General features: G+C 37.7%; 1 protein-coding gene across 1 annotated transcript in view; it reads left to right on the forward strand.

Annotated features, from left to right (window-relative positions):
• LOC143021151 (uncharacterized) overlaps window positions 1-25,000 on the forward strand; it is a 71,576-nt gene that overhangs the window by 6,108 nt on the left and 40,468 nt on the right. The window contains exon 3 of the mRNA XM_076178440.1: window positions 5,707-5,970. Within this exon, the coding sequence (XP_076034555.1) occupies window positions 5,707-5,970 (264 nt within the window). The remainder of the gene's footprint in view (window positions 1-5,706; window positions 5,971-25,000) is intronic.

Below are 25,000 nucleotides of genomic sequence, written 5' to 3' on the forward strand. Positions count from 1 at the left end.
ATAAATAATATATACATACCGTATTTTACGGCTTGCAACACGCTGCATCCTGGAAGACGCACCCTAATATTTGAAAGAAATTTCTAAGAAAAAAAAAATAAAGTCATTCTCATACAAGAACATATTCACCATATACCCAACCACTGAACACAAAAACATAAGAAGCAAGGACGAGACGTATTGGACGTATTGTTTACATTACGAAATCACTTGTCCGATTTTGTTTGTATGGCGATGATACTGGTTGGTGATTAGTAAATATACTATACATTTTTCATTGTCCAAGGGTGCTTTTATTTTCATAAAAATAAGATGAAAATTTCAAAAATATGGATGTAGATATATAAAACTCCACTGCCGAATAATTTTTTCGGTAGGCGGTGGTCCAAAGTGTCTTTCTGCTGCTCTTTTACAGTGTTCTTTGGCATATCGTACAACTTGTAGCTTGTATGCGATAGTATAACTAAACCATTTTGATGAATTAGCCATGGGTGATAATTTCCAGGACAAAGAATCTTATGACACGTGTGATAGCCTGGTGGTAACTGATAAAGGCACCTGGCATTTGCGTGCGTTCGTGTGTATGTGTGTGTGTGTGTGTTGCTATTAGACGAGGGAACGGCCCGTTTTCTCCACACGCCGAGTAGGCTCCAGGAAGGATTATGGTATTGGAAATACTTGTAACAGCTAAGTACTGAGTTTACATAATATAAAAGGTTGAATTAAATAATAAGCTAACATCATAGTGTAATGACTCAACATACAAATCCAGGTCGCTATCGGTCAAGTGTCCAAGCTTACATGAGCCTGGGTGTTGCCTTGCAATACAACATTCGTCTTGGAAGACGCATTAGCATTTTTCAGGGTATTTTTAGGAAAAAATTGCGTCTCGTAAGCCGTGAAATACGGTATATATATATATATATATATATATATATATATATATATATATATATATTACATACATGTGTATAAATATTTATATAATATATATATGTATGTGTATATATATGTATATATGTATACATATATATGTATATATATATATATTTAAATACATGTATGTAATTGTACAATGATACCGAATATCATTAGTCATACTTGATTACCTGGATTCTCACGATTGTTTCTATGTTTCCTTAAAATGTAAAAATAAATAAATAAATAAATAAATAAATAAAGACACGCCATGAGTATGGATTAAGGTCTTCCAATCCAGTGGCCTGCCTGCATTGCTGATTAGATTTTGGACAGAAATAGGCTACTTCGTTTAGTTTAAGTGTTATACACGAACTGAGCAAAAGAGTGGTGATAATGGGAGGAGTAGTATAAAAGTGGAGACTGATAATACTTTGTTAATTCGGAAAGAGTGAGATTTTTCTCTTTTCTTTGGGGCGAGCGCTTGAAAAGTTATCTTTGGATAAAGTTGTCAGAAGCTTACAGACCAAATTTTGAGAAAGAAAAAACAATAAAGTACGAAGCTGGATTTTTTTTTTCTCATGAAAGATCTGTTCTTGGTTTTCACAAAATTTCTTTGAATCATGCAACCTCTCAATTTTTTTAATTATTGCGTTTTTGTAACTCAAAATAACCTCATTTAATGCGAAAAGCTACATTTGTTTTTGTTCTTGGTGAGTAATATGTTCAGTGTGCAGCCTAAACGATGGCCATCATTTGAACGTTTAATTATTCTTCATCTCACATTATACTTCTTACCACATATTTGTTGGAACTTGGGGATATAATAGAGCATAATGAGATGGAACAACAGCCCTTGTAACCAGACTGCGTAAGGCTTCATTTCACGTGGATATTCTTCCATCAGAGCTTCCGTGTTTCTCATTACTGTTAAGGGAATATCCGACGTATACCACTCTGTATGCATATATCATAGCGGTATGTTCAGAATGCGCAATTATATATATATATATATATATATATATATATATATACACACACACACACACACACCAAGAACTTCTCCCTCCCCCATTTATATGGGAGGTAGCCAAGTCAGACGTACGTACCTACTCCCACCCATTCTACTCTTCTCCACCATCTTTTCCTCCCTCTCATCATAGCTCCTCATGGATGATAGGTTACCCCTGTATCCCGCCCACTGCCCTGGGTAAAAAAATACAGCAAGACAGAGTGCATCCGCAGCCTAGCCGCTTCAATTAATCGGCGACCCCCCCCTCTCTCTATATATATTATATATATATATATATATATATATATATATATATATATATAAATTTGTCACAGAATCTACATTATTGAAATGCTATTTGATATTACCGTAGACTTTTATGTTTCTTAGTCCATTCCTGAAGAAGGTTCGTCATATCAGAAACTTATATACCATTTGTCTGTAGGACTGCTTGCATATAACTTCTTTGTTTTTTATGTAAACTACTTCTTAGAATTTACTCCACTTTACTTGAATATTCTCTCACAAGTATGATTAGCACAGTTGTCATTTTAATTGGACTATCACAGAGTTTCATTTCCCTAATTAGTGTACAGATGATTCCCTAATTACTGTACAGATGTTGCTGCTTGATTAAACATTACGGCACAGCAAACAGTATGTGTAGTTTGTTCACCAATTTGCCTTTGCATATACAAAACAATCTTGGAAACATATTTTAGCAAAACTTCCTTTCATTAATAGGGTAAATATGAAAATATGTATGTCTTTAATACTCTTTGTGTGTGTGTGTAAGTCTGTGTTTGTGTGTGTGTGTATGTGTGTGGTGTTAGTCTATATATATATATATATATATATATATATATATATATATACATGTGTGTGTGTGTGTGTGTGTGTGTTTATGTATATATATATATATATATGTGTGTGTGTGTGTGTGTGTGTGTGTGTGTGTGTGTGTGTGTGCACAACTCTCTTCTCGTCCAGAATTTCCTTCCTCGTGCCTCTCTCTCGTCTCCCCTTAACTTCCCCCTTCCCTCTCCCTTTCCCTTTGCCACTCCCCCCTCCCCCCCTCATCCTGGCCATATTTCTTCTCCCTGTCTACTGCCGCGGGTCTGCGTGCAGCACCAATCTCCTTCTTTTGTTTTCGTTGACTTGTCTTGAAACTTTCCTTAAAATTCCTATCACCGCTTTTAGAGTGTCACTCAAATCCCCGTATCACCAACATCATCATCTCATCTTCAAAGGCTTACCACGCTTTCAGTCGTAGTAGCAAACCAATGATAAAACGATAAAAGATATATATATATATATATATATATATATATATATATATATATATATATATATATATATATATATATATATCCTGGTAAGCAAAAGTCATGATATATGGTTTTGGGGAAATAAGCCATACAGGGAACAATCTCGGGGACGTATCTCCGTTGGCAAAACACAAAGGGATATACAGAATAGGTTCTATACAGTTCAGGCAGCTTCATAAACACACGAAGCACATGTGGACTTTTCTCATAACCTCTTCCTCTATGGAGTGGGACCGTATCGTATACATACGAGTAAGTGTCGTGTAGGATGAAGTTATGATCACGTATGTTTGTTTTATTTTTTATGACGAATATTCATACATAGCACAGATATAGCTTAGATTGTAGCGTCACAGTATGTAATACTTAGCAAACTGAATAGTACTTGTAGACTTTCTAGCATTCGCTGGGTAATTTTAGTAACCTCTATGGCGCCTTTTAATAAAGAAGTGGTTTAGATCATGTATACTTACCTGATGTATTATGGCTACAAATCACAGTCGTGAGAATTTAGCGTGTTCGTCATAACCTTACACAGAGAACACACACACACACACACACTATGTATGCAGACAATGTTCTCATAAGTTGAAATATTTTTTTTTACATTGAAGTCATTGGTACCCTTGACGAATCTTCATGCATATTTCAGAAGCGTAGATAATGTTCAGTTTTCACTGGAATATTGAATAATAGTTTGTTTCATACAACATACTTGATCATTACTGGGTTATTTTAATATATTATTAGATTCTCTGAATATGGAAACTTATCTAGACATTATACATTATTAACCCAAGTCACAGAAATGTAAAATATATATATATATATATATATATATATATGTGTGTGTGTGTGTGTGTGTGTGTGTGTGTGTATATATATGTATATATATATATATATATATATATATATATATATATATATATATATATATATATATATTGTATTGGAAATAGAAACTTTCATATTTCAAGGAAATCCTTATTTTCATAAACGAACAATCTTGAGGTGGTTCAAAAGAACCGTGGGTTGCAAACTTGATATAAAAACTTGGTATTTTAGACCTTTTTTGAAAAATATATAGGTACTTGGGTTGTTACAAATGACAAGAAAATGAGAAAAGGAAGATGGAGACAGAAATGAGAAATTAATTGCCCGAAATTTGTGGATGATGCAGATTTGGTGGGTAAAACCAAGGAAGGGTCCACAAAAATGATGAAGACCTTTGAGAAGTGTACGAAAGAAAAAAAAATGCTAATGAACGTTGATAAGAGGAATGTTTTAGAACAAGTCTAGACAAAAATTAAAAAAGACTTGGAAACTTAGGCAAATGTTATTGCAGGTGTTGAAATTGAGTAGGAGGACCTATAAGAACACACACACACACACACACACACACACACACACACACACACACACTCGCAAAAAAAAGTTGGGTCAATTAACTAAAACATCTCTACAGGTCATCATCAACATTTCCACTTCGTTTCCTGACTTCAGTCGTTTATTCTAATTGCCGCCTTATGATTTTATTAAATTTGGGGCGAAAGGATGAATGATGTGTTAGGTCATAACAAAACATGACGGGCTTGTGGAAGGATAGTAATGTGGGAAGAACATACAAAACAAAAGTTTAGGATAGATTTAGGCCAGGCGAGCGAAAGAGGGTTTACAGCAAGGTACAGTTGACATTTGTCTTTCACCAGCGGCTCTATCCTTTGGAGCTAAAGAGCTGGCATAAAAGAGGATATAAAGAGGATTTGTTAATGCTGTCGTTCTCAAATTAGGGTCCGCGAGCCCTCAATTAGGAGGTCATAGAAGTTCACAAGTGGGGCCACATGCAAGAAACTAGTGGTTCTTAGTAGATGAACAACGATTAACTTAAGTGATGAGGTGGTCTCAGGGAGGTTAAAGAACAGCAATACATAACTATGAGATTCGTGAGAAAATAAGTTGAGACTCAGTGGGTTAATGGAAAGTTCCATAAGTTAAAATTATGATTATTCTCTTTTGAGTATAAATTAGTTTCCATTGATAAATAGGTGACTCTGATCCGTAGGGAGATAAAGTTCCTAATATAATGACTACATGAGGTTTATGGAGTCTACACTCCTTATGAGGATGGTGAAGTGGAAATGAGTAAAAATGGAGTGAAGGACATGGCATTTTCCCATTTGACGTTTCGCAAACAATTAAGCAACGCGATCCTAACATCAATTTGAAAATACAATCGATGAAGAGAGAGAGTGTGTAGTTACACATTCTCTCGTACATATGTCTACAATAACCTAACAAGTTATCAAACATGCCTAACATACACGTGAAATATTCATCTTCTTAATCGCAAATAATCAATACAATAAGCATATATCTTTGACACTGTTGTCTATATTTAGTGTGAGGTCAGTATGATTGACTAATACCTTTCCTTCTCGCTCTTCACAGTTCAACTTCGTGGGAAAGCTTCTGGGACCAAAAGGAAATTCTCTCAAACGCCTTCAGGAGGAGACGATGACCAAAATGGCTATTCTGGGCCGCGGGTCCTTCAGGGACAAAGCCAAGGAGGAGGAACTGAGGAAGAACCCAGATCCGAAGTATAGCCATCTTCACGAGGACCTCCACGTAGAAGTGACAGCACATGCGCCCCCTGCAGAAGCGTACGCCCGGATTGCGTACGCCTTGACAGAGATTCGTCGTTACTTAGTGCCCGTAAGTACGCCCACTCTTTTCCAACCCGCCCACCCACCTCCCCCCACCCAATACAATCCAGCCTCATTCCAACATGTTTTCCCGCCCACATTAATTTATAATAATATATTCTTTTTTATACACTTCATATTATTAGCGCGTGAGTGTTATTCCAAATGAATGAGTCAGGTACATGTTGTTGAATGTAAAGTAGGAAATAATTTTCAGCTCCGAGTGATTTTTGGTGTTGTTGGTGTTGACATATACATATAAAAGTACATAATAGATGATTGCACATGAATTCACACAAATTACGCAACGGTTTTATATATATACAAACACACACACGCATACACACCACGAGCGTAGCTCCCCTTCCAGTAAAATACAAGTAAAATACACCCACACAAACATAAATACTCGTGTATATATATATATACATATATATATATGTATATATATATATATACATATATATATGTATATGTATATATATACATATATATATATATAAATATATATATATATATAGATATATTTATATACATACATATATACACACATGCATGCACGCGCGCGCACACAGACACACGCACACAACGTCAAAACATACGAAACACACACTTGTGTATAATTTTAGTCACGTGTTTGACCCGCGAAAGTGTTTGATTTCGTTGAACCAATCTTTTAAAGACTAACGCGGCAATATTAGATGTTTCTAATTGAGTCGTATTATGACGCAATTTGATCAGTATCTCATGCATAAATATCAAATTCGTCTGAGTAGAACGTTCGGGTTTGAATGTGGATAAAAGGACGATGATATATGAAAAGGATTGTTGATAGAAGACAAACTGCCTGATTATCCTTTGCTATTAGCTCACAGGAGTATTTGCTGCAACATGATTTGCTATAAATTAAGGATTAACTATACTTATACGGCACGCTATATGTCCCGTTTGCGTGTATATCAAAGTGTAGGCTACTCGTATGCGTGCTTGTATTTTTAAGGCTATTTTTAAACTTAGCTGGGTTTTGTTCTTGTTCTTTTGGGCAATATCGTATCCATAGATTTAAGTAAATGGTAAAATTCAAGATATCAATTTAAAGATTAAGATATTGAAGAAAAATTCAATATCTTTCGTCTTATAGAGTTTGCACCGATTTCATATAATTTTCTTTTATATTCAATCCTTGATATTGATGAAAAAGTTGCATGATATGATCTTGCGGCTCTCAATACCAGTAATCTGTTTTCCATTATCTAACTTCACTGATTAGAAAATAGTGGACGATAATGAAGTAAGAATACAAAATGCAAAAATGAATCTTCTAAAGCCTTGTACATGATTAAGCCGGATAGTTACCTTGTATCTGACACGTGAAATTAAGTCAGGTATCTATACAGGTCGATAAAGGTCAACCCTTCACATTTTAGCCTTAGGATTTCGCCCTAACTGACATTCCCACTCAAATCTACGCCTTTTGCACATTGGTGTATGCGAGTTCATACCGGAAGAGGGGCGGATGTAAAAACGCTTTGCTCCTGTCATAATAATATAACAAGTTATCAAGCATGCGATGATGTATGTGTGTGCTTACACACACACACACACACACACACATACAGCCCTGCTCTGGAACTGATCTCGGAACCTCTAAGTGTGTGTGTGTGTGTGCGTGTGTGTGTGTGTGCGTGTGTGTGTGTGTGCGTGCGCGCGCTCGTGCATATCTTGGAGACAGAGAAAGAGAGAGAGAGCGACAGGGGTAGAAAGAGAAGGGGAGAGAAAAAGAGAGAGGAGGGAGAGGGTGGGAGGGAGAGGTGAATGGTGGAAGAACATCAGAACGTCGGCGTATGAGGCGATCGAGGCGGGACCAGGAAATCGTTCCGAACGGGGAACGTATGGTCTCTAAACGTGATCAGACCCATAGAAACAAAGATGCTGGAATTGAAAATACAAAATGTATAAGTGTACATAATGTACAAAAGTACCTACGTAATGTGTATACTGCGGAGAATGGCCTTATTTCATGTTATGATAGAACAATTCCACTTAATTTTTCGCTGTTGAGTATTTGTTTTGTTTGCGTATAGTGTACCGTAATTCCCTCGTGTTTAGAGATTTAGAAGAGTTTTCTGTGAACAAGTTTTTGTAAATCAACATTAAGGTGAGATGTCTTTGTGTGGGTTAAGTTTGAGTGCCCCCAGTAGTACAGTTGGCTTCACTTGTAAGTGGTCCAGTGGTCTGCAGTCATTTGCGAAGCTGTAACAAAGGTATTGTTTTGCGTTGAACATTTACAAGATCATTAACTCTGCGAGGTCGTAAAAAAACTCGTTTAAATCGTAAATTTACAACCCTCACAGTTCCTTCCAAGACTTCTGACATCGTAATATTTCTAAGCACAAGGAATTGAACATATACGTATCCACACACAAAAGTTTATAGTCCTGTTTACTTACACGCTATTCTATTCCTCGATTTATTTATTTTTGTCTTGCCGCATGGCCTCTGACTTGAGCAGCGAGGCGGGTGACAGGGATTACTCTTCATAAATGGTTTTATATGACCTCCCTTCCCACTTTCCAATGCGATTCCTTTTCCTGCTGACCAATCCATTTTCCACAGCATTTTCCCTGAATCATTTCACTTCCGTCACCTTGTGAATCATTCCTACGCTTCCCTTGGCAGCACTGCCATCGCCTCTACTACTCCCACATCCCTACTTCATCTCCCAGTCTCATTTATTATCCTTCCCCCCCCCACACACACACATTCAGGCTCACTCTTTTTTTTTCTGTGTCACATGCGTAGGCAAAGAATATTCATTTCTGATATGAGTATATCTACTTGCCCATAGCAATGTCGTAGTCTGGGTCGTTATGCTCACGATATGATTTACTTTAAAAGGCTCGTTTCACACGTATCGACTTTTCGCCGTCGTGCTCTCAAATCACCATTGATGTCTACGGACGCTTTTACACGTCACGACCACGTCCATATATACACCCATGGTGATTCGAGAGTACGACGTCGTGTCGTGGACGGCGCACGGTGAAAAGTCGGTGTGTGTAAAACAAGCATAAGATCTCTTTCCGGATATTAGGTCGCCGAATAAGCATTTCCCCGGGGGGACTCCAACCATAAGTACCGGTATTTCATCTTCTCTCGTGATTTGGTTAAGTGGGTTTCCGTGTATCCAAAGATTTACCAACTTAAGCTATCTGGCCCCAGCATGTACTTTGCGTGTACTGTAATAACTTTGATGATAATATCTTAACTGTAGATAAGGCGTTGCGGGCTTGCCTGTGTTCATATTTATGTGGTTGTAGAAGTCTATGCGCCCATGTGCACAACTTTGTTATGAGGCTCATATATAGATTTCCCTATGTAGGAATTTTGTATTGCTACATCAAACTTTTTTCATAAAACCTTACTCTATACCCCCCTCCAGTTAGTCCCCCTTTACGACACGCAGGGCACATAGTGGCGGTATTCCTTTCCCCCGACAAATGGGTTATTCCATTCTATGTCAGATTACATTATAGCATTGTTTAGTGGCTAAGTTTTGTGTATTCTTTCGTATTGTGGTCTTCCAGTTGATAAACAACATGAATCTCTTAGTACAATTGTGGGCATATGGAAATATGCAAATTTGTCTTTCACGGCTGACAATTTCATATATATTTGTATACAAAGTACCGCATCATAATTAAATTGATGTTTGTAGACGAAATTATGTCAATACAACAGTAATGAAAAATGTATTTGCACACTTGTGATACGACAGTACCTCCACTGTGCCACTTGGAACATTTTTATTTCGTGCGTTAATCTCTCTCTTTGATCGGTTCCCACGTTTACATTAAAGACATGGATTTGGGTGGATTGAGAGCGGGGGTGGGGGGTAGGTGGGGGAGAAGGGGGAAGGGGTTGGGGAGAGAGAAGTCTACATGATGGATGACCATATTAAGGGACTCATGAATTTGGATGATGGCAGTGGTTGAGAGCTCGAGCAGAAGGGAGGGACTACAGTATATCAGGTTCCAGATGTCTGACAACAAAAACTCTGGTGGCAATGACTATTTCTTTCTCTTAAGGGAAATGGCAGCTTTATTAGTGTAGGAGTATTTGTTAAACCCGTTTATGACGTCATGAGTTAGCCTCGTTAGGCTGAATGGAGAGACTTGATACTGGTGTCACACTGTGCGGCGGCGCCGGATGCGGCCAGATGATGGGGCGAGTTCAATTAGCTTAATAAAATCACCTGGCGACAGCAGCCAGAACTTGATATAACGAACACCATCTCTCCTCTGGTTAGAATACTTTCATAGCCTTCCGAGTCCGTCAACAACAAGCCGCAACGACGGCGCCGGACAGTGTGACATCGGCCTAAGTCTTTCATCGTCCTTGATGAACACGTTAGGCGTCCCTAAGAAATAAGAATGTACACATTGACATAGTACTTCAATGGTGGGTGGGAGGGGCAAATAAAATAGAATAAATACAACATAGAAATAGATTCAGAAGTAAAATATAATGTTGAATTGGCTATTTGCATAGTAGTAGTAGACAGGTCGCTCTGTTATGGATTTTTTTTAATTCTGAACATGTCAATATTTGGAATGGAGAAGCCTTTATATATATTTTTCTTTAGTTTCCTTTAATACTGGATATTTCCGCATTTAAGCATTTCCAATAGATATTTTCCTGTATTATTTACTTCACGAAAAGCTTCTAAGTATAAATATTAGAAAGGCATATCTATTTTTTCTACAGCTTGCTATTTGACGTCTTAAAGCCCTATTTTGCAGCGTTCTAAGGAGTTAGATTTTCAAAAAAAATCCGTGAGGAAATACCTTTGAGCTTCACACTGTACGCTTTGGCCTTCGTCTACCTCCTCTTTAGATTTGGAAGAGGATAGCGTCAATAGGGAAGGGCTACATATTTTGTTACCCTGGAGGCTTGAATAGAAGCTTGACTGATGGTCTGAACGGAAGGCTCAAGTAACGGGGGACCATCGACAGCTTCGAGGAAAAGTGGTTCAAAACGACACTGGAAAGAAAGTGGGTTTTCTTCGGCAAAGGGAGACTTGAAGGAGAAGGCTGATGACGTCATGTCGACGTTGTTGATGGGTCTTCATCGTTAGACCGTTGCTCCCTTAATCGGTTATAGATTTGTAACGCATTTGGAACTAGGCAACGAGGTGTTAGATAGCGTGTATATAATTTTTTATTCTTTCTTTTTTCTTTAATATCATGATTCTTTGGAACGACAGATTAAGACAAATTCATAGCAAGTCGATTTTAGTGAATAGAAGATTATCACTGAGCATAGGGATCCGAACTTGCAAATAGAGGTGTGTTGATGGGCTTTGAAGCCGTGTTGGAGAGATGATCCTACCCGACATCCGTCCCATGGGACCACATTTGTGCAAATACCCACTTGTGTTTCCTGTGTCACAAGAAAATGTCTCAGACGTGTCCAGGCACTAAAGCAAAGGACTTTTTCTGTCGGAAACCGAATCCAGTATTTGTTTGGGTACGACCTCTCGCGAGGAGAAGAACATCTACCTGGAGACTATTTTTTTTTTCTTTCTTTATTATTATCCTTCTTCTTTCTTTTTCTTCTTTTTTTCTTTTTTCTTCCTCTTTTCTTTTTCTTTCTTCTCTTCCTCCTCCTCTTCTTCTTTCATTTTTGCTACCACCTCTCTCTCTCTCTCTCTCTTTTTCTTGTCAGAAACTCAACACACGGTCTGGTCATCATCTAAAAGAAGCCGTCTCGTGCTAGCCAACCAGAAGAAAATACTTCTAGTAATCCGCCTTTTTATACCTGTTAGGTTAGGAAATGATAAACATAAATAAATGAATAAAAATACCTATATATGATGGAGTTGTATAGTAAGAACTAAATGGGCCATAGCAAACATGATCTCGCAAGATGTGTGTGTATATGTATATATATGTATATATATATATATATATATATATATATATATATATATATATATGTATATGTTTTTTGCTTGTAACCACGAGGAAATTAAAGATTGGAATACTGAACGTTTTCGTCTATTAAGACAATTTCAAAGAACATAGTGTCACAACAAAGTATAACTTAATAGACGAAAACGTTCAGTATTCCGATCTTTAATTTCCTCGTGGTTACAAGCAAAAATCTTTATTCACGTGTTTTTTGTGATTACTGTTGCATATGTATATATATATATAATGTATATATACACACACACACACACATATATATATATATATATATATATATATAATTGGTATAATTTCACCTAGTATTTCGAACTTATTACATTAGTTTTCCTATTTATCACCATATTAAATTATTTTATATATGCTTACTAATCTAATTGTTTATTTTCTAGCTTATTTACTAGTTTTCTATTTAATATTTTGTTACTTAATTTGCTTCACAATGAAGTTAGCAACTCAGCCTTTCCTCTGAAACTACAAGTTGAGTAATGGAAGTTCGTCATCTTCAAAGGGAATGACTGACTGACTGACTGGCTGACTGACATCACGTTTCCCAGAATTCAATGTTCAGACGAAAGTATTAGAAAAGGGGCAATTGCTTCTTCAAAACGCTGAAGCCTCTAAGACGAAAAAGAAAGAAAAATCGCTCATGCTTTATTCCGTGGGATCATAGAACTATCGTTTTCATAAAAGAAGAGAGTGTAATAAACCACGTGATATATTCGAAACATTAATGTACCCTAAGAATCAAAATATAAATTAGCCACTTGGACTCCGAAGGTTTTTTCCCTTTAGATAAATAAAATTGTCTGGCGACAGTGAAAGATGAAGAGTATCCTATGATCAACATAGTTCTTCGTGATCGTGACGTCATCTTGGGATCTTAATCCATCTGTTGCCAGGCGATTTTATTCAGCAGATGGGACGCCAAGACGTACGGAACAGCTGGTTCATCAACCTACCATAGGGTTTAACCCATTCAACTCCGATGACAAGATGTCTTGTCATTTGGTCAAATAAAACAAAAAATCATAAAACACCAAAATGTTTGATCAAACACCAGAAAAATATGACGTCAATCCTCGCTTCGCTCGCAGCGAAGCGAGGACTGACGTCATATTTTTCTGGTGTTTGATCAAACATTTTGGTGTTTTATGATTTTTTGTTTTATTTGACCAAATGACAAGACATCTTGTTATCGGAGTTGAATGGGTTAACATGAAGAGAACTCCTACCACAGTGTAAAGAAAAAATAGAAGACAAAGTTGAAAAAAAAAACAAAGCTGAAAGCTCGCCAGTAGACGTTCAAGACAATAAATTATGAAGCCAGCTGGGTTGGCCGTGGTATAGGCAGTACCAGCTGTGGATCGAGCACCAGCTGGCTGAGGAAGGTTAGTGATAGCTTATCACAAATCACGACGGTCATCATGTAACAGTTAATCTCGATGATAATGATAAAACATAATTCATACGAGGTTATGCTTTAATAATTTCCATATAATTGAGTTGTTATGAAATGCACACAAACTCCTTTTATGAATCTTAAGATCAGATTAAGCTTCTGTACAAAAAACCAAGGCAAGATTTCAAAGCGAACATTTCATTACATATCATCTTCATTGAGAAAGCCACAAAATATTGTAAGATTTTGTGATTACCAGTTGTAGATTACAAAAAGGCCTTTGAATCTATTGGAAAACGACTATATTAAATTTAATGCACAATAATGTGCTTATGAACCTATTGCAACAATTCTACAAAATACTGACGTCACTGTCACGACTTAAAGAAAAAAAAAGAAAAGAAAGAAAATCAAGATCTGGAAAGCGGTAAGACAAAGCGGTGCAGTTTCACTTAGTTTCATTATATACAACCTGACAAGAAGGAATATTAAAATTACCAAATAATAATAATAACAACAATAATAATAATAGTAATAATAATAATAGTAATAATAATAATAATAATAATAATAATAATGATAATAATAATAATAATAATAATAATAATTAATATAATGATAATGATAATAATAATAATAAAATTAGGATTTGCAAAGGTGTTGCAGTTTCACTTAGTTGTATAAAGTCTACCATGAAGGATTCTTCCGACAGCTTCACTGCGAAAGAAAAGGTCTGACCATTATCAGGGTTCATTCTAATCACTTACGATTTGCAGATGAATTATCTTCATTTCAGAAATAGCAGATGATTTACAGTAAGTGCTAACTGATCTCAACAAGGAGGGACTTGAAGTAGGCCTGACGATGAAGAGATTAAAAAGAAATAATATCCAACATTCAAGTCTTATGAGAAACAGTTTTATTGGATGGTGAGGGTATTGAAGAACTTGAAGGGTAGGATTAGACCCTTACTAAAACTTATCAAAGAAAAGGATGAAGAAGAAACAGTTACAGTGACTCAATAATTTACAAATGTTGTTCTGCCTCACTCACTCATTCAGTTCAAGATTGGGCCTTATGCCAAAGGAGTCAAAAGACGTATTACAATCAGTTAGAAACTGTCCGTCGATTTAGACATACGAGAAGTTCTCGGTATGTGTGCCAAAACCTCAAAGTTTACAATTGTTGTATGCGCCCAGCTATGATCTGCGGATTTGAAACTCGGAAACGGACGAGAGCAATGGAGACTAAGCTGGAGAGTCACAAAGAGTAGGGGCAAGATCAGTATTGTGAAAGACACTGAAAGACAGAAGGATAGAATTGTGTTAAGAAAAGAGACAGATATATTGCTGATGTAAAAGAGCAGAAATGAAGAAATTATGTGAGAAAAGTAGTAAAATAATATCTAGACGAAGATGAGGGAGGTGGAAGGACGGGACAGAAGTTTGCAGGGCTGGCGTGGCAAATGTTGTGCAAGACCTTTGAAATAACCACCTTGTGAGGACAGAGTCGATACGACTTTTCGCTTGTAACAAGCGAAAGGCCGTCCTCAGATGGCCTTTCTTTCGATAGATTTGTCGGCAGCTGCCAATGACATACAAGACCTTTGACCAGCAGTGGAGCGCAAATGACTGATAGCTTGACCTGACCAAGGTAAAGGGGAATTTGAAAGTGAACGCCCGTGTTATAGAGGCATCGTGACTTAACATAATATGAGAAAAACCAAATAATGTTTGAAAATCATTAGGTACCCCACCGTGTTATTATTATCTTTTCTTTCTTCCTTTTTTTGATTGGATTTTTTTTTAAGTCGGATAGAGGTAAAATTGAGCATTTAAAAACAAATCCCGTATTTAAAGCAAACCCAGTATCCTACTACGGAAATGATTGTACCTCAATCTCTGAATGCCACAAGCCAGCAAACGTTTGACTTCTAGAATAGATTCGTCGGGACGTAAGCCCACAATTCAAACAAATGTCGCAGTGCCCACATGAAACACAATTCCAACACAAATTATTCACTGCATATCATATTACAAGGACAAATTCCTAGGAAGTATGCAAATAGAATCAATGAATACGGCTGGCACAAGCATGACAGACCCTCATAGACTCTCCGTCAGGAAAGAAGCATCACTTACTAGCTTGACCTACGCTAAAATACATTGACGGTCTCAGTTTGATGAATTTATTAAATATTTAAAATTTTATTTTTCGACGGGGAGAGAAACATGTTCCAGCATTTCTCGTGTCAAAATTTGAATAAATTTGGCTAAATCTTCTTGAAGAAAAGAAAAAATCTAACCTCATGTGCTATGCAAACCTGTGGGAAAAATACTCGTCTATGACAATATAATTGAAACTACGATAGTTTCCACACTCACTCCGCCCATATTCCCCCATATTACAGGATCCCGCTAACATATTTCTCACACATCCTACATCAATCGCTTATCTCCACTCTTATCTTATTTATCATATTTATCGTCTCTTCCTTTACGACCTATTCCTCCTCTGCCCTCTTCCTTCCCTTTTCCTCAGCGGTCGGCCAGGTCTACCTACGTTCCCAGGTGCTCCACCAAGATCCAGGTTGACATTCGTATTTCCATTTGTGCCCCAGCATTTGCATGATGGAACAACTTCGATTACACAGAGCCGAGGAGAGAGAGAGAAAGAAAGAGAGAGGGGGAAAGAGAGAGAGAGAGAGAGAGAGAGAGAGAGAGAGAGAGAGAGAGAGAGAGAGAGAGAGAGAGAGAGAATGGTGGGGAGGCTTCTGTTAGAATTAGGCAAGAGGAACTTTCCCCAAAATTGAGGTTGCCGCTGTGGACTCGAAACACACTTGAAGAGAAAGAAGTTGAGAAGCAGAAACCACAGAATTAGCGAGATATAGTAAGAAGCCCCAGGTAACCAAAACATAAATAAATAGACAAAAATGAAACAAAGGAAAAAAAAAATACAAGAATGATGAGATACAAAAACAAAATTTTACGAGGGTATCAAAATAAACAAAGAAATAAAATACTGTGATCACAAGATAACGGTTGCAAAGAGTGAATATGAAAGACTACAAGGGAACTGATAAAGATAATATCAGCGAGGGGGGGAGGGGGAATGAGAGAGAAGGGGGAGTGGGGGGAGGAGAGAAAAGGGGGAGGGGGAGGGGGAGGAGCGCAGCAACACGATCTCTCGCGGCACAAAAGCAATTTAACTGAAGGATGGAACGAGGTTGGCCAGGGCAGGTTGGATATGTCGAGACATGAAATGTAGAAAACCACGCCTCCTCTCTCTCTCTCTCTCTTTCTCTCGCTCTCTCTCTCTCTCTCTAACGTTCAAGGACCCATTTTAACCCGAATAGAATTGTCTGACCCCAGCCAAAAATATTCAATGGGAGACACTGGGCTTTGAAAGGATTTCCAACGCGTCTCTTCCTTAACTTTTTACCTTCCAGAGGTTCACCTCTTAGCTGATTAGAATAGCTTGGCGTTATGCTAAAGGTGTTTCCTGTAGAAGGCTTTGATGAGTGGTTGGCGTGCCGTCATGTCGTCAGGAGATTGCAGCCCCTTTGCGTGTCTTCCTAAATCTCCTCCCATTATGTATCCGGGGGATATGGAAACGTGTGAGGTGATGGTTCGTCTTGGTAGCGTCTGTTACCAAAATGCTCCACTCCTGATGAAGGCGAGACAGAAGTAAAGAGGCGGCTGGCTGGAAGACGCAGTGCGGTCGGCGTGAGGTGGATGGTGTGGGGAACCAGTAATAAAAGGGATAGTGAGGATTCTCTCTCTTTGTCTCTCTCTCTCTCTCTCTCTTTCTCACTCGTTCTTTCTTTCGCTTTCCCTCTCTTCTTTCTCTCGCTTTCCCTCTCTTCTTTCTTTCTCTTTTCTTCCTCTCCCTTTCTCTTTCTCTCTCTTCTTTCTTTCTCTTCTCTCTCTTTCTTTCTCCCTCTCTTTCTTCTTTCTCTTCTCTCTCCTAATATCTCTCTATCTCTCTCTCTCTCAATCTCTCTCTCTCTTCCAGGCGACCTTTCTATTCCATGAATAAGAGATACTGCTCGACAGGGAGTATTTCAATAGTTAATCGAGGTTAAAAGTCCATCCTCAGTCATATTTGATTTGCCCTGTAGGTCAGATGCCCAAGTATATTCACGTAAAATATTTTGTTTTGACCAACGACAAACGATTTTAACCCTTGAGGAACCCTTCATCGCTAAAGAGTTATGCCAGTACATATCAAGGGACACTATCTATCCCTCTCTCTCTCTCTCTCCCTCTCTTTCCTCCTTCGTTCCCGTGGGGATATTTGTGTTGTATGGTCGCCTTCCTCTATCTCCCTATCCTTCTCTCTCTCTCCTTCGTTCCCGTGGGGATATTTGTGTTGTATGGTCGCTTTCCTCTCTCTCTCTCTCTCTCTTTGTCACACACACACACACACACACACACACATACACACGCATACACATTAAACATGGACGTCGATTTTGAAAACGACCCGTAGCTGAAAGGATAAGATTAAGTTTGATGATGATTACAGGGAGCATTTCAGTTTGTGACCACTACAGTTTGATTACAAAATCATTTTCTGACCTTCCACATGTTTCGAAGGTAAAACTGCGCAAGATATATTTATGTTTCAGGATATGAATAGAAACCATTTATGATGTAGATACATGTATAAGTATATCATTCATGCTATGAATACGTCATCTATGATATATAATGTATGACTTTAGACATATATTGTGTATATACATAAAATTAATCAGTAGTACACAAATTGTAAATATGTATTTAGCAAACCCCATTACATAAGTTTATCTATCATTTCCTTGTTTTATGACATATCATTTATAGAATGGACGTTCATTATATAAATATACATGACCCCTCAATAATGTCCGAGTTGTAATTACTTCTTAACAAACTCTCTTGTTCGTTTATTTTATTTTTATTTTAAGAATTGACCTGAATCCGCCAGCCTAACAAAGTAATATGGGAGGGGAGGTAATAGCCTATTAGACTTTTTTTTCATGTGGGGTTCAAACACAAAGAGAAGAATCGATGATGATAGACTGGAAGGTCTCCTGTTGGCATGTTTTGTCATTGTGATTCATTGTAACAACACGCGATAGAGAAAACAAGAGATACTTAGCAAAACTGAGCCTGGAAATATTGCTACGTAGAGCGATTTCTTGAAGAAAGAAGTCTTATACTGTGAAGACTGAGACTTGAGTAGGTTAAAGTCGGTCTTTCCGTCGGGCTGAGTGACTTCTTGGTAACATAGTGTTTGTTGAAACCTTCTTGCACCGAAGCTCCTCCCACTTGGCTTTTATGCACCAATAGCCTTTCTCCTTTGTTAAGGGGGCGTGGCCTTGGCTCATCGTGGGGATAAACTACACCAGCCTCCTCACTTCACACCATTTTTTTTTATATGGCAACACTGTGTCATTGTTCTTAACCCCCTTCCCTCCCCCTGTAACCTTAGCTACCGCCAGATTGACTTTATCGTCTTCATATTATCCTTTGATATTAACTCGCAGAAACCTAGAGAGGTTTCTGTAACCTGAATGAAATCGTCTGATGTTAGCCAAAACGAATTATTGAACGGAGACTTATGTTCTAGGGCAGTGTTTCATAATCTAGGGGCTTTACCCCCCTCTTCCTCTGCAGAGGGTGATGACATAGATTTTAAGAGGTGCTGGAAAAGTTCGTTTCATGTAGGGTGAAGACACTGTTCTAGAAGGATTCAAGTAGACATTAGTTGAAACTTTTGGATAAAAGCTTAATAGTATTTCATACTTCATTGAGGATCCAGAGGTAGAGTTTGCGAGACTAGAAAGATGAAAGACACTTTTCGGAACTGGCCTGTGGTGTCATCGCGCGTCACAGTTCCAGAGAGGGGCCGTTCTGCATATTGCATACAAATTGACCATTGGGATTTTTAATACGCTAATGTGGGTTTGCAGTGCCGGATAGAGTATGCATTGCAATTTGCAGTACACCAGCTCGTTTCCCTTTCCTGACAATGAATATCGATAAATGGCGGGAAAAAATGTGTTTCCACATGATGCCGGAGCCTGAGTGAGTATAAACAAGCCAACTCGCCAGCCAGTTAAACTCATGAATAGTTAATTTCATGGTCATGGTTAGGATCCATTCATGCTTAGGGACCAGCATCACTTTCCCACAAATAAATAGATATATAAGTTGATTAATTGACAGATAGATACATAAGTGAATAAATAAATCATTAACTTAATTGGTTGATATATCAAATAAATTAATAGATGATGAATAATAGAAATGAAAAATTATAAATGAAAAATTAATAGGCATAAACATCAGACTGCCCAACCACCCCCTCCCCACCCTTCGTTACTTCAAACCCTATACACTCCTATTCCTGTCTTATCCTAATCACCAAATCCAAAAATATTACATTGCGTTGTCATCATATGCGATGTATCTCAGGTGACTGATGGGATCTGTCAACGAGATGATAACTAATACAGAATCATTGGTATTAAAATTCATATATGGAGCATATATGTATGTGTATATGTTACAGTAATACTCGTACAAAAAATCATAACATTCCCTTCTCACGAAGAACAGCTCTATTAAACAAACACTGGACATAAGAAATTCATTTTGTTAATTATCCAAGTTCAAGAAAGGAACGATGCATCCCTCTCTTCTTCATACAACTCAACAGCAACATTAACTACGTAAGTGTATTTGAAGAATCCAGAAATACAACCGTTTCGGGAAAGTGAGAAACCCATGGTAGGGGGCAAGCCGCTGTTTTTTTTTTTTTTTTTTTTTTTGGGGGGGGGGGCGAGGTTTGGGTTGCCTCCCCGCTTGGCCAGGGCTTTCGGGAACCGACGCAAGAACGTAGCGGATCCCGGGAATCGAATTCACGACTACCTGATCATGAGTTCGACACGGTATCCACTGGACATGTCGCCTGTTTTGGACTGGAAGAAAAGTTGTGTATGTTTTTATTTTTTTCTCTGTTGAAGAATAAACGAAGAAAAAGAAAACTAATAGGAAGTAGAAGAACGAAGGGGGAAAAGGAAACAGAAGAAAACGAAAAATAGGAGCAAAAAAAAAAAAAAAATAATAATAATAAGACGAAGACAAAGAAATAAAAGAGATATAGGAAGAAATAAAAATCGCCTAGCTGAAACCGAGGAATGGACGCCATCTTGCTTAGCCCTCACTCTCCCCATCCAACGCCTGTACGTTTTCAAAACTTAATTCAGAACAACTTTTTTTTTTTTTTAAATTGGTGCTAAGCCTACTCTTTGTACAAAGGACACTTTTTTAAGTGTTTCTTATACTAAAGAGAGAAGATATAAGGGAAATGGCTGATGGGAGGGTGTGTGTGCATGCACTGGCTGGCTACCCTCCTTATAAGGGGGAAGAAGCCTTTTGGTATGTTGATATAAGGGATTAAACGACTCTACCTCTGGGACTCGTACACTTGACAAAGATGTTACCGATCACGCTCCGTTTCGGGACTTATCCTCAACGTTCCCCAAGTATATAAACGTGTTTCACCGAGCCTTTTATTGAAGAGAGATAGACAGTTTCTTGAACGACATCAACTGTTCATCTGCTAGATGTACCTTAAAGTGGAGGCACAACCGACTAGCATGCTACTTGCATTTGCTACTTCGTTTGAACAGAAACGACTCGTCTTACAATGTTCTTGACTTGCGTAAGAACATCTCAACATTCGTGTTCTTTGTTCATCATTCATCTGCACGAGTAATTTGACATTTGGGAATTCGAAAAACAAAAAATCGTAGCCGAAGTCGTTTCTACTCAAACGAGATAGCTAAAGCAAGTAGCATGCTAGCCACCTATATTCCAGCGAATCTGAGAAACGTTCTACAGGAACGTTTCGGGTTGATATTAGCGCCACAACGTGCAATAGCTCCAGCTGATTGGCCAGAAACGTTGCCATAAAACGAGTCTAACTTTTCTCATATCCACTGAAGCAGAGTGTGCATAATTTTGCTCAGATAATTGAAGGCCAAGTCTGGCTGGTCCCCGAATCAATATCTCATCAGCCCTCGAAAGCACAAAAAGTTTCTTAAGGCGAAATAAATTCGCTTCAGAACGAAATTCTTTATTGGGTCAGTTTTGAAATAACCTTAAAGGTGTCTCACAATATATATATATATATATATATATATATATATATATATATATATATATATGTTGTCTCACAATATATATATATATATATATATATATATTTCAATTGAATAAAATCGTCCGAGTATATATATATATATATATATATATATTATATATATATATATATATATATTTATATATATATATATATATATATATATATATATATTTTTTTTTCAATTGAATAAAATCGTCTGAGTTCTTTAAGGTTATCGTTGGCACGACAAAACCATACACTGGTAGAGCAAAGAAATGGTCATATGATAAAGAGTAAGATAAAAAAAAAATAACACCAAATTCTAGTAAAGCCATTTCATACACGGACAGCGACCACAACTTTGATCACAAAACTCATGATTTGCTTGCTTGAATATATACACACACACAATATACATTATATATATATATATATACATATATGTATATACATATATACATATATGTATATATATATATATATATATATATATGTGTGTGTGTGTGTGTGTATGTGTGTATGTATTGTAGTTGGCATTGGAGAGATTAAGCAGTGTTTCCGCCCAGATGTGCAACGAATTTCTGCGTTCTATTGTTCCTTGAACAGGTCACGAAAAATAATAAACAATTTATTAGTAAACACAGTATTCGCATTTTGTTCAATCGTCCGTTGCGTGACGTCATGAGAACTGTAAGATCACTAGGTGGATAATTACAAGAATTATCTTAATTTGGATCAAGCGAGTGAGTTATCTTAAATAAGTGTTGTGCAATGCGAGAGACCCGAGTTCCTTTGCATTCTGAGAATGTATAATTTCATCTCACAATTCTTCGTTCTGGTTAATGAGACTTACCCCCGTGCGACCGAAAAGGGCGTCACAGAAATGAATATAATTGGCGGCCACACCGAGGTGGGGGTGGGGGAGGGGGGGGACACGGAAATGAATAAAATCATCTGACGTCAGGTTAGAATACAAAGGGTTCCACCCGATACAGAAATGGTTAAAGAGAGCCTGGTAGAACGTCCAAAGGCCTGGATTTTCTATGACACGAAATACTGTTTTCCAAATGAAGAAATCAGTTTATTTTGGAGAAATGCCTCTCACAGAATTGGAGGGCGCCCGGAATTAGCTTCATAGTTTGAGCTCTGGAGTAAAACAAGAACTTACGTATTCATGAATGTAAAACGGATGTGTCCCAATCTTAATAGGAATGACACTGGTATGAGCTGTTTCCTCCAGGTACTTAACGAATCTTTAATTCATTCAAAATTTAAATGTCGTTAAATTATATAACGGCCACGGGCGGAGGTGTTGCAGATCCAAACAGGATCAAATACTTGATCAGAATAGGATCAAATAATTGATCAAAACAGGATTAAGTTTTCGTCGGCTTTATGTCCGAAAATGATGCACAGTGGACGGCGAAAATCATGTCATCCGAAATTTATTCAAATATTCAAATTTAACGGTCGTTCTGGATATCAAACGGTTGTCTTTAACAGAATGGATTTTGCAACGAAAATACACATCGCCACATTTTTAACGTGAATTTGTATCGTTAAGTTGCTCCTACAGTGACACTTATTACGTGGCCAACACCAGACGATTTCATTCAGCTGAGGTTAGGGTTATAACAAGAATGGGAGACATCCCTTTCGAATTCCAATACAATGGTGAGGCACAAAGGTTGTGCTGCTACCGGGGATAGCACGGTGGTCTTGCACTGGATCCTCAAGGCTGAGCACTAGGTTCAAATTTACTTTTTCTCGTACGCTCGTGCACACACACATATCTGTGCATGCGTCTGTGCACATATATCGATAGTATATGTGTACGTATATATATATATATATATATATATATATATATATGAGAAAGAAATGGGTGGAGAAGGGCAAACGAAGATGTGTTGGGAATAGAGTTTAGTACCCTAACGTTTCGACCAACTTGGTCTTCTTCAGAGGACATGTTGCATTACAAAGGGCCACAAGTCTTATACTCGCTGCGAGGGGGAACCCGGCCAGCTGTGAGCGGATGTGTCAGGTCTTCTCTTCGGCTAATGATTTGATTATCAAGACACTTGCTGTTTTTGACAGGCATTTAAATCCGTCTCAGTCATTATAATTTTCACATCTTCGTTTGCCCTTCCCCACCCATTTCTCTCTCATTTGTCTGAAATAATTTATATATATATATATATATATATTTATATATATATGTATATATATGTATATACATAAATGCATACACACACAGACACATACACACATATGTATGTGTGTGTGTGTGTGTGTGTCTGTGTGTATTTATGTTTTTAATGAGTATTCTATATGTATATTTCCCTAATTAGAATGGTGGGGTGCGTGAAGGCCCTTACTCGCAATCGACTGTAATTAGACGGGAATGAGATCAGGCGAGGGTTGTTAAGACAAATCACTTCGAAATAATAGTGTGGGGGTGGGGGTTTTCGGAAACCCAAAAAATGGGGTAATGAAACCTCGGAGGCCAAAGGTTTGAAGAAGAACAAACAGACACAAATAGAGTTTGAGGACTTCAAGACCAGTAGAGTTGGATTTGTTGAACGGTCCTTCGGAGTAGAGGTTCTCTGGGTTGTTCTACTTTGATATCTTAGCTTATGTCATGCTGTTGCTTAGCCTTCTGTTACAACAAATAGACTGTACATCAGATAAAGTCTGAGGACTTTATAGATTAGTTGAGTTGGATTTGTTGGTCCTTCAGAATAGAAGTTCTTTGGTTTTCCTCTTTGATACTTTAGCTTATGTCGTGCTGTTGCTTAGCCTTCTGTTACAACAAACATACTCTACATCAAATAGAGTCTGAAACTTTGTAGATTAGTTGAGTTGGATTTGTTGTTCCTTGAGAATAGAAGTTCTTTGGTTTGTTCCTCTTTGATACTTTAGTTTATGTCGTGCTGTTGCTTAGCCTTCTGTTACAACAAACAGACTCTACATCAGAGTTGAGTTGGATTTGTTGTTCCTCTTTGATACCTTAGCTAATGTCGTGCTGTTGCTTAGACTTCTCGTGCCACTGCAATTAGTTTCTAAACTAAGAAATAACATTCTGGAGACGTCTGCGGCCGTTAATGGGTCACCTAGGGTGAGGTGAAGCGGACAAAAGAAACAAGTCCCCATGTCTCCATTTTTAAGACTTCATTTATGTCTTGCTAAGACCTTTCCAGGTTTTTAAGGCCACCCAGTTTTTCATGGGACTAATTTGACGACCACCTTGAATTTTGCACATCTGTCCTCAATGCATTTTGTTTTGGAGATTTTATCCTAGTTAGCGCTAGACTGTTCTCTTCAGTTTGTTGGAGCTTTAGCAATAATGAGTCAACAAAGCAATAACGAGTCAACAAGGCAATAACGGGTCAACACGGCAATAATGGGTCAACACGGCAATAACGGGTCAACACGGTAATAATGGGTCAACATGGCAATAACAGGTCAAC

The sequence above is a fragment of the Oratosquilla oratoria genome, chromosome 41 (genome assembly GCF_046742065.1).
Source record: "Oratosquilla oratoria isolate Oo_2021 chromosome 41, ASM4674206v1, whole genome shotgun sequence".
Classification (NCBI taxonomy): domain Eukaryota; kingdom Metazoa; phylum Arthropoda; class Malacostraca; order Stomatopoda; family Squillidae; genus Oratosquilla; species Oratosquilla oratoria.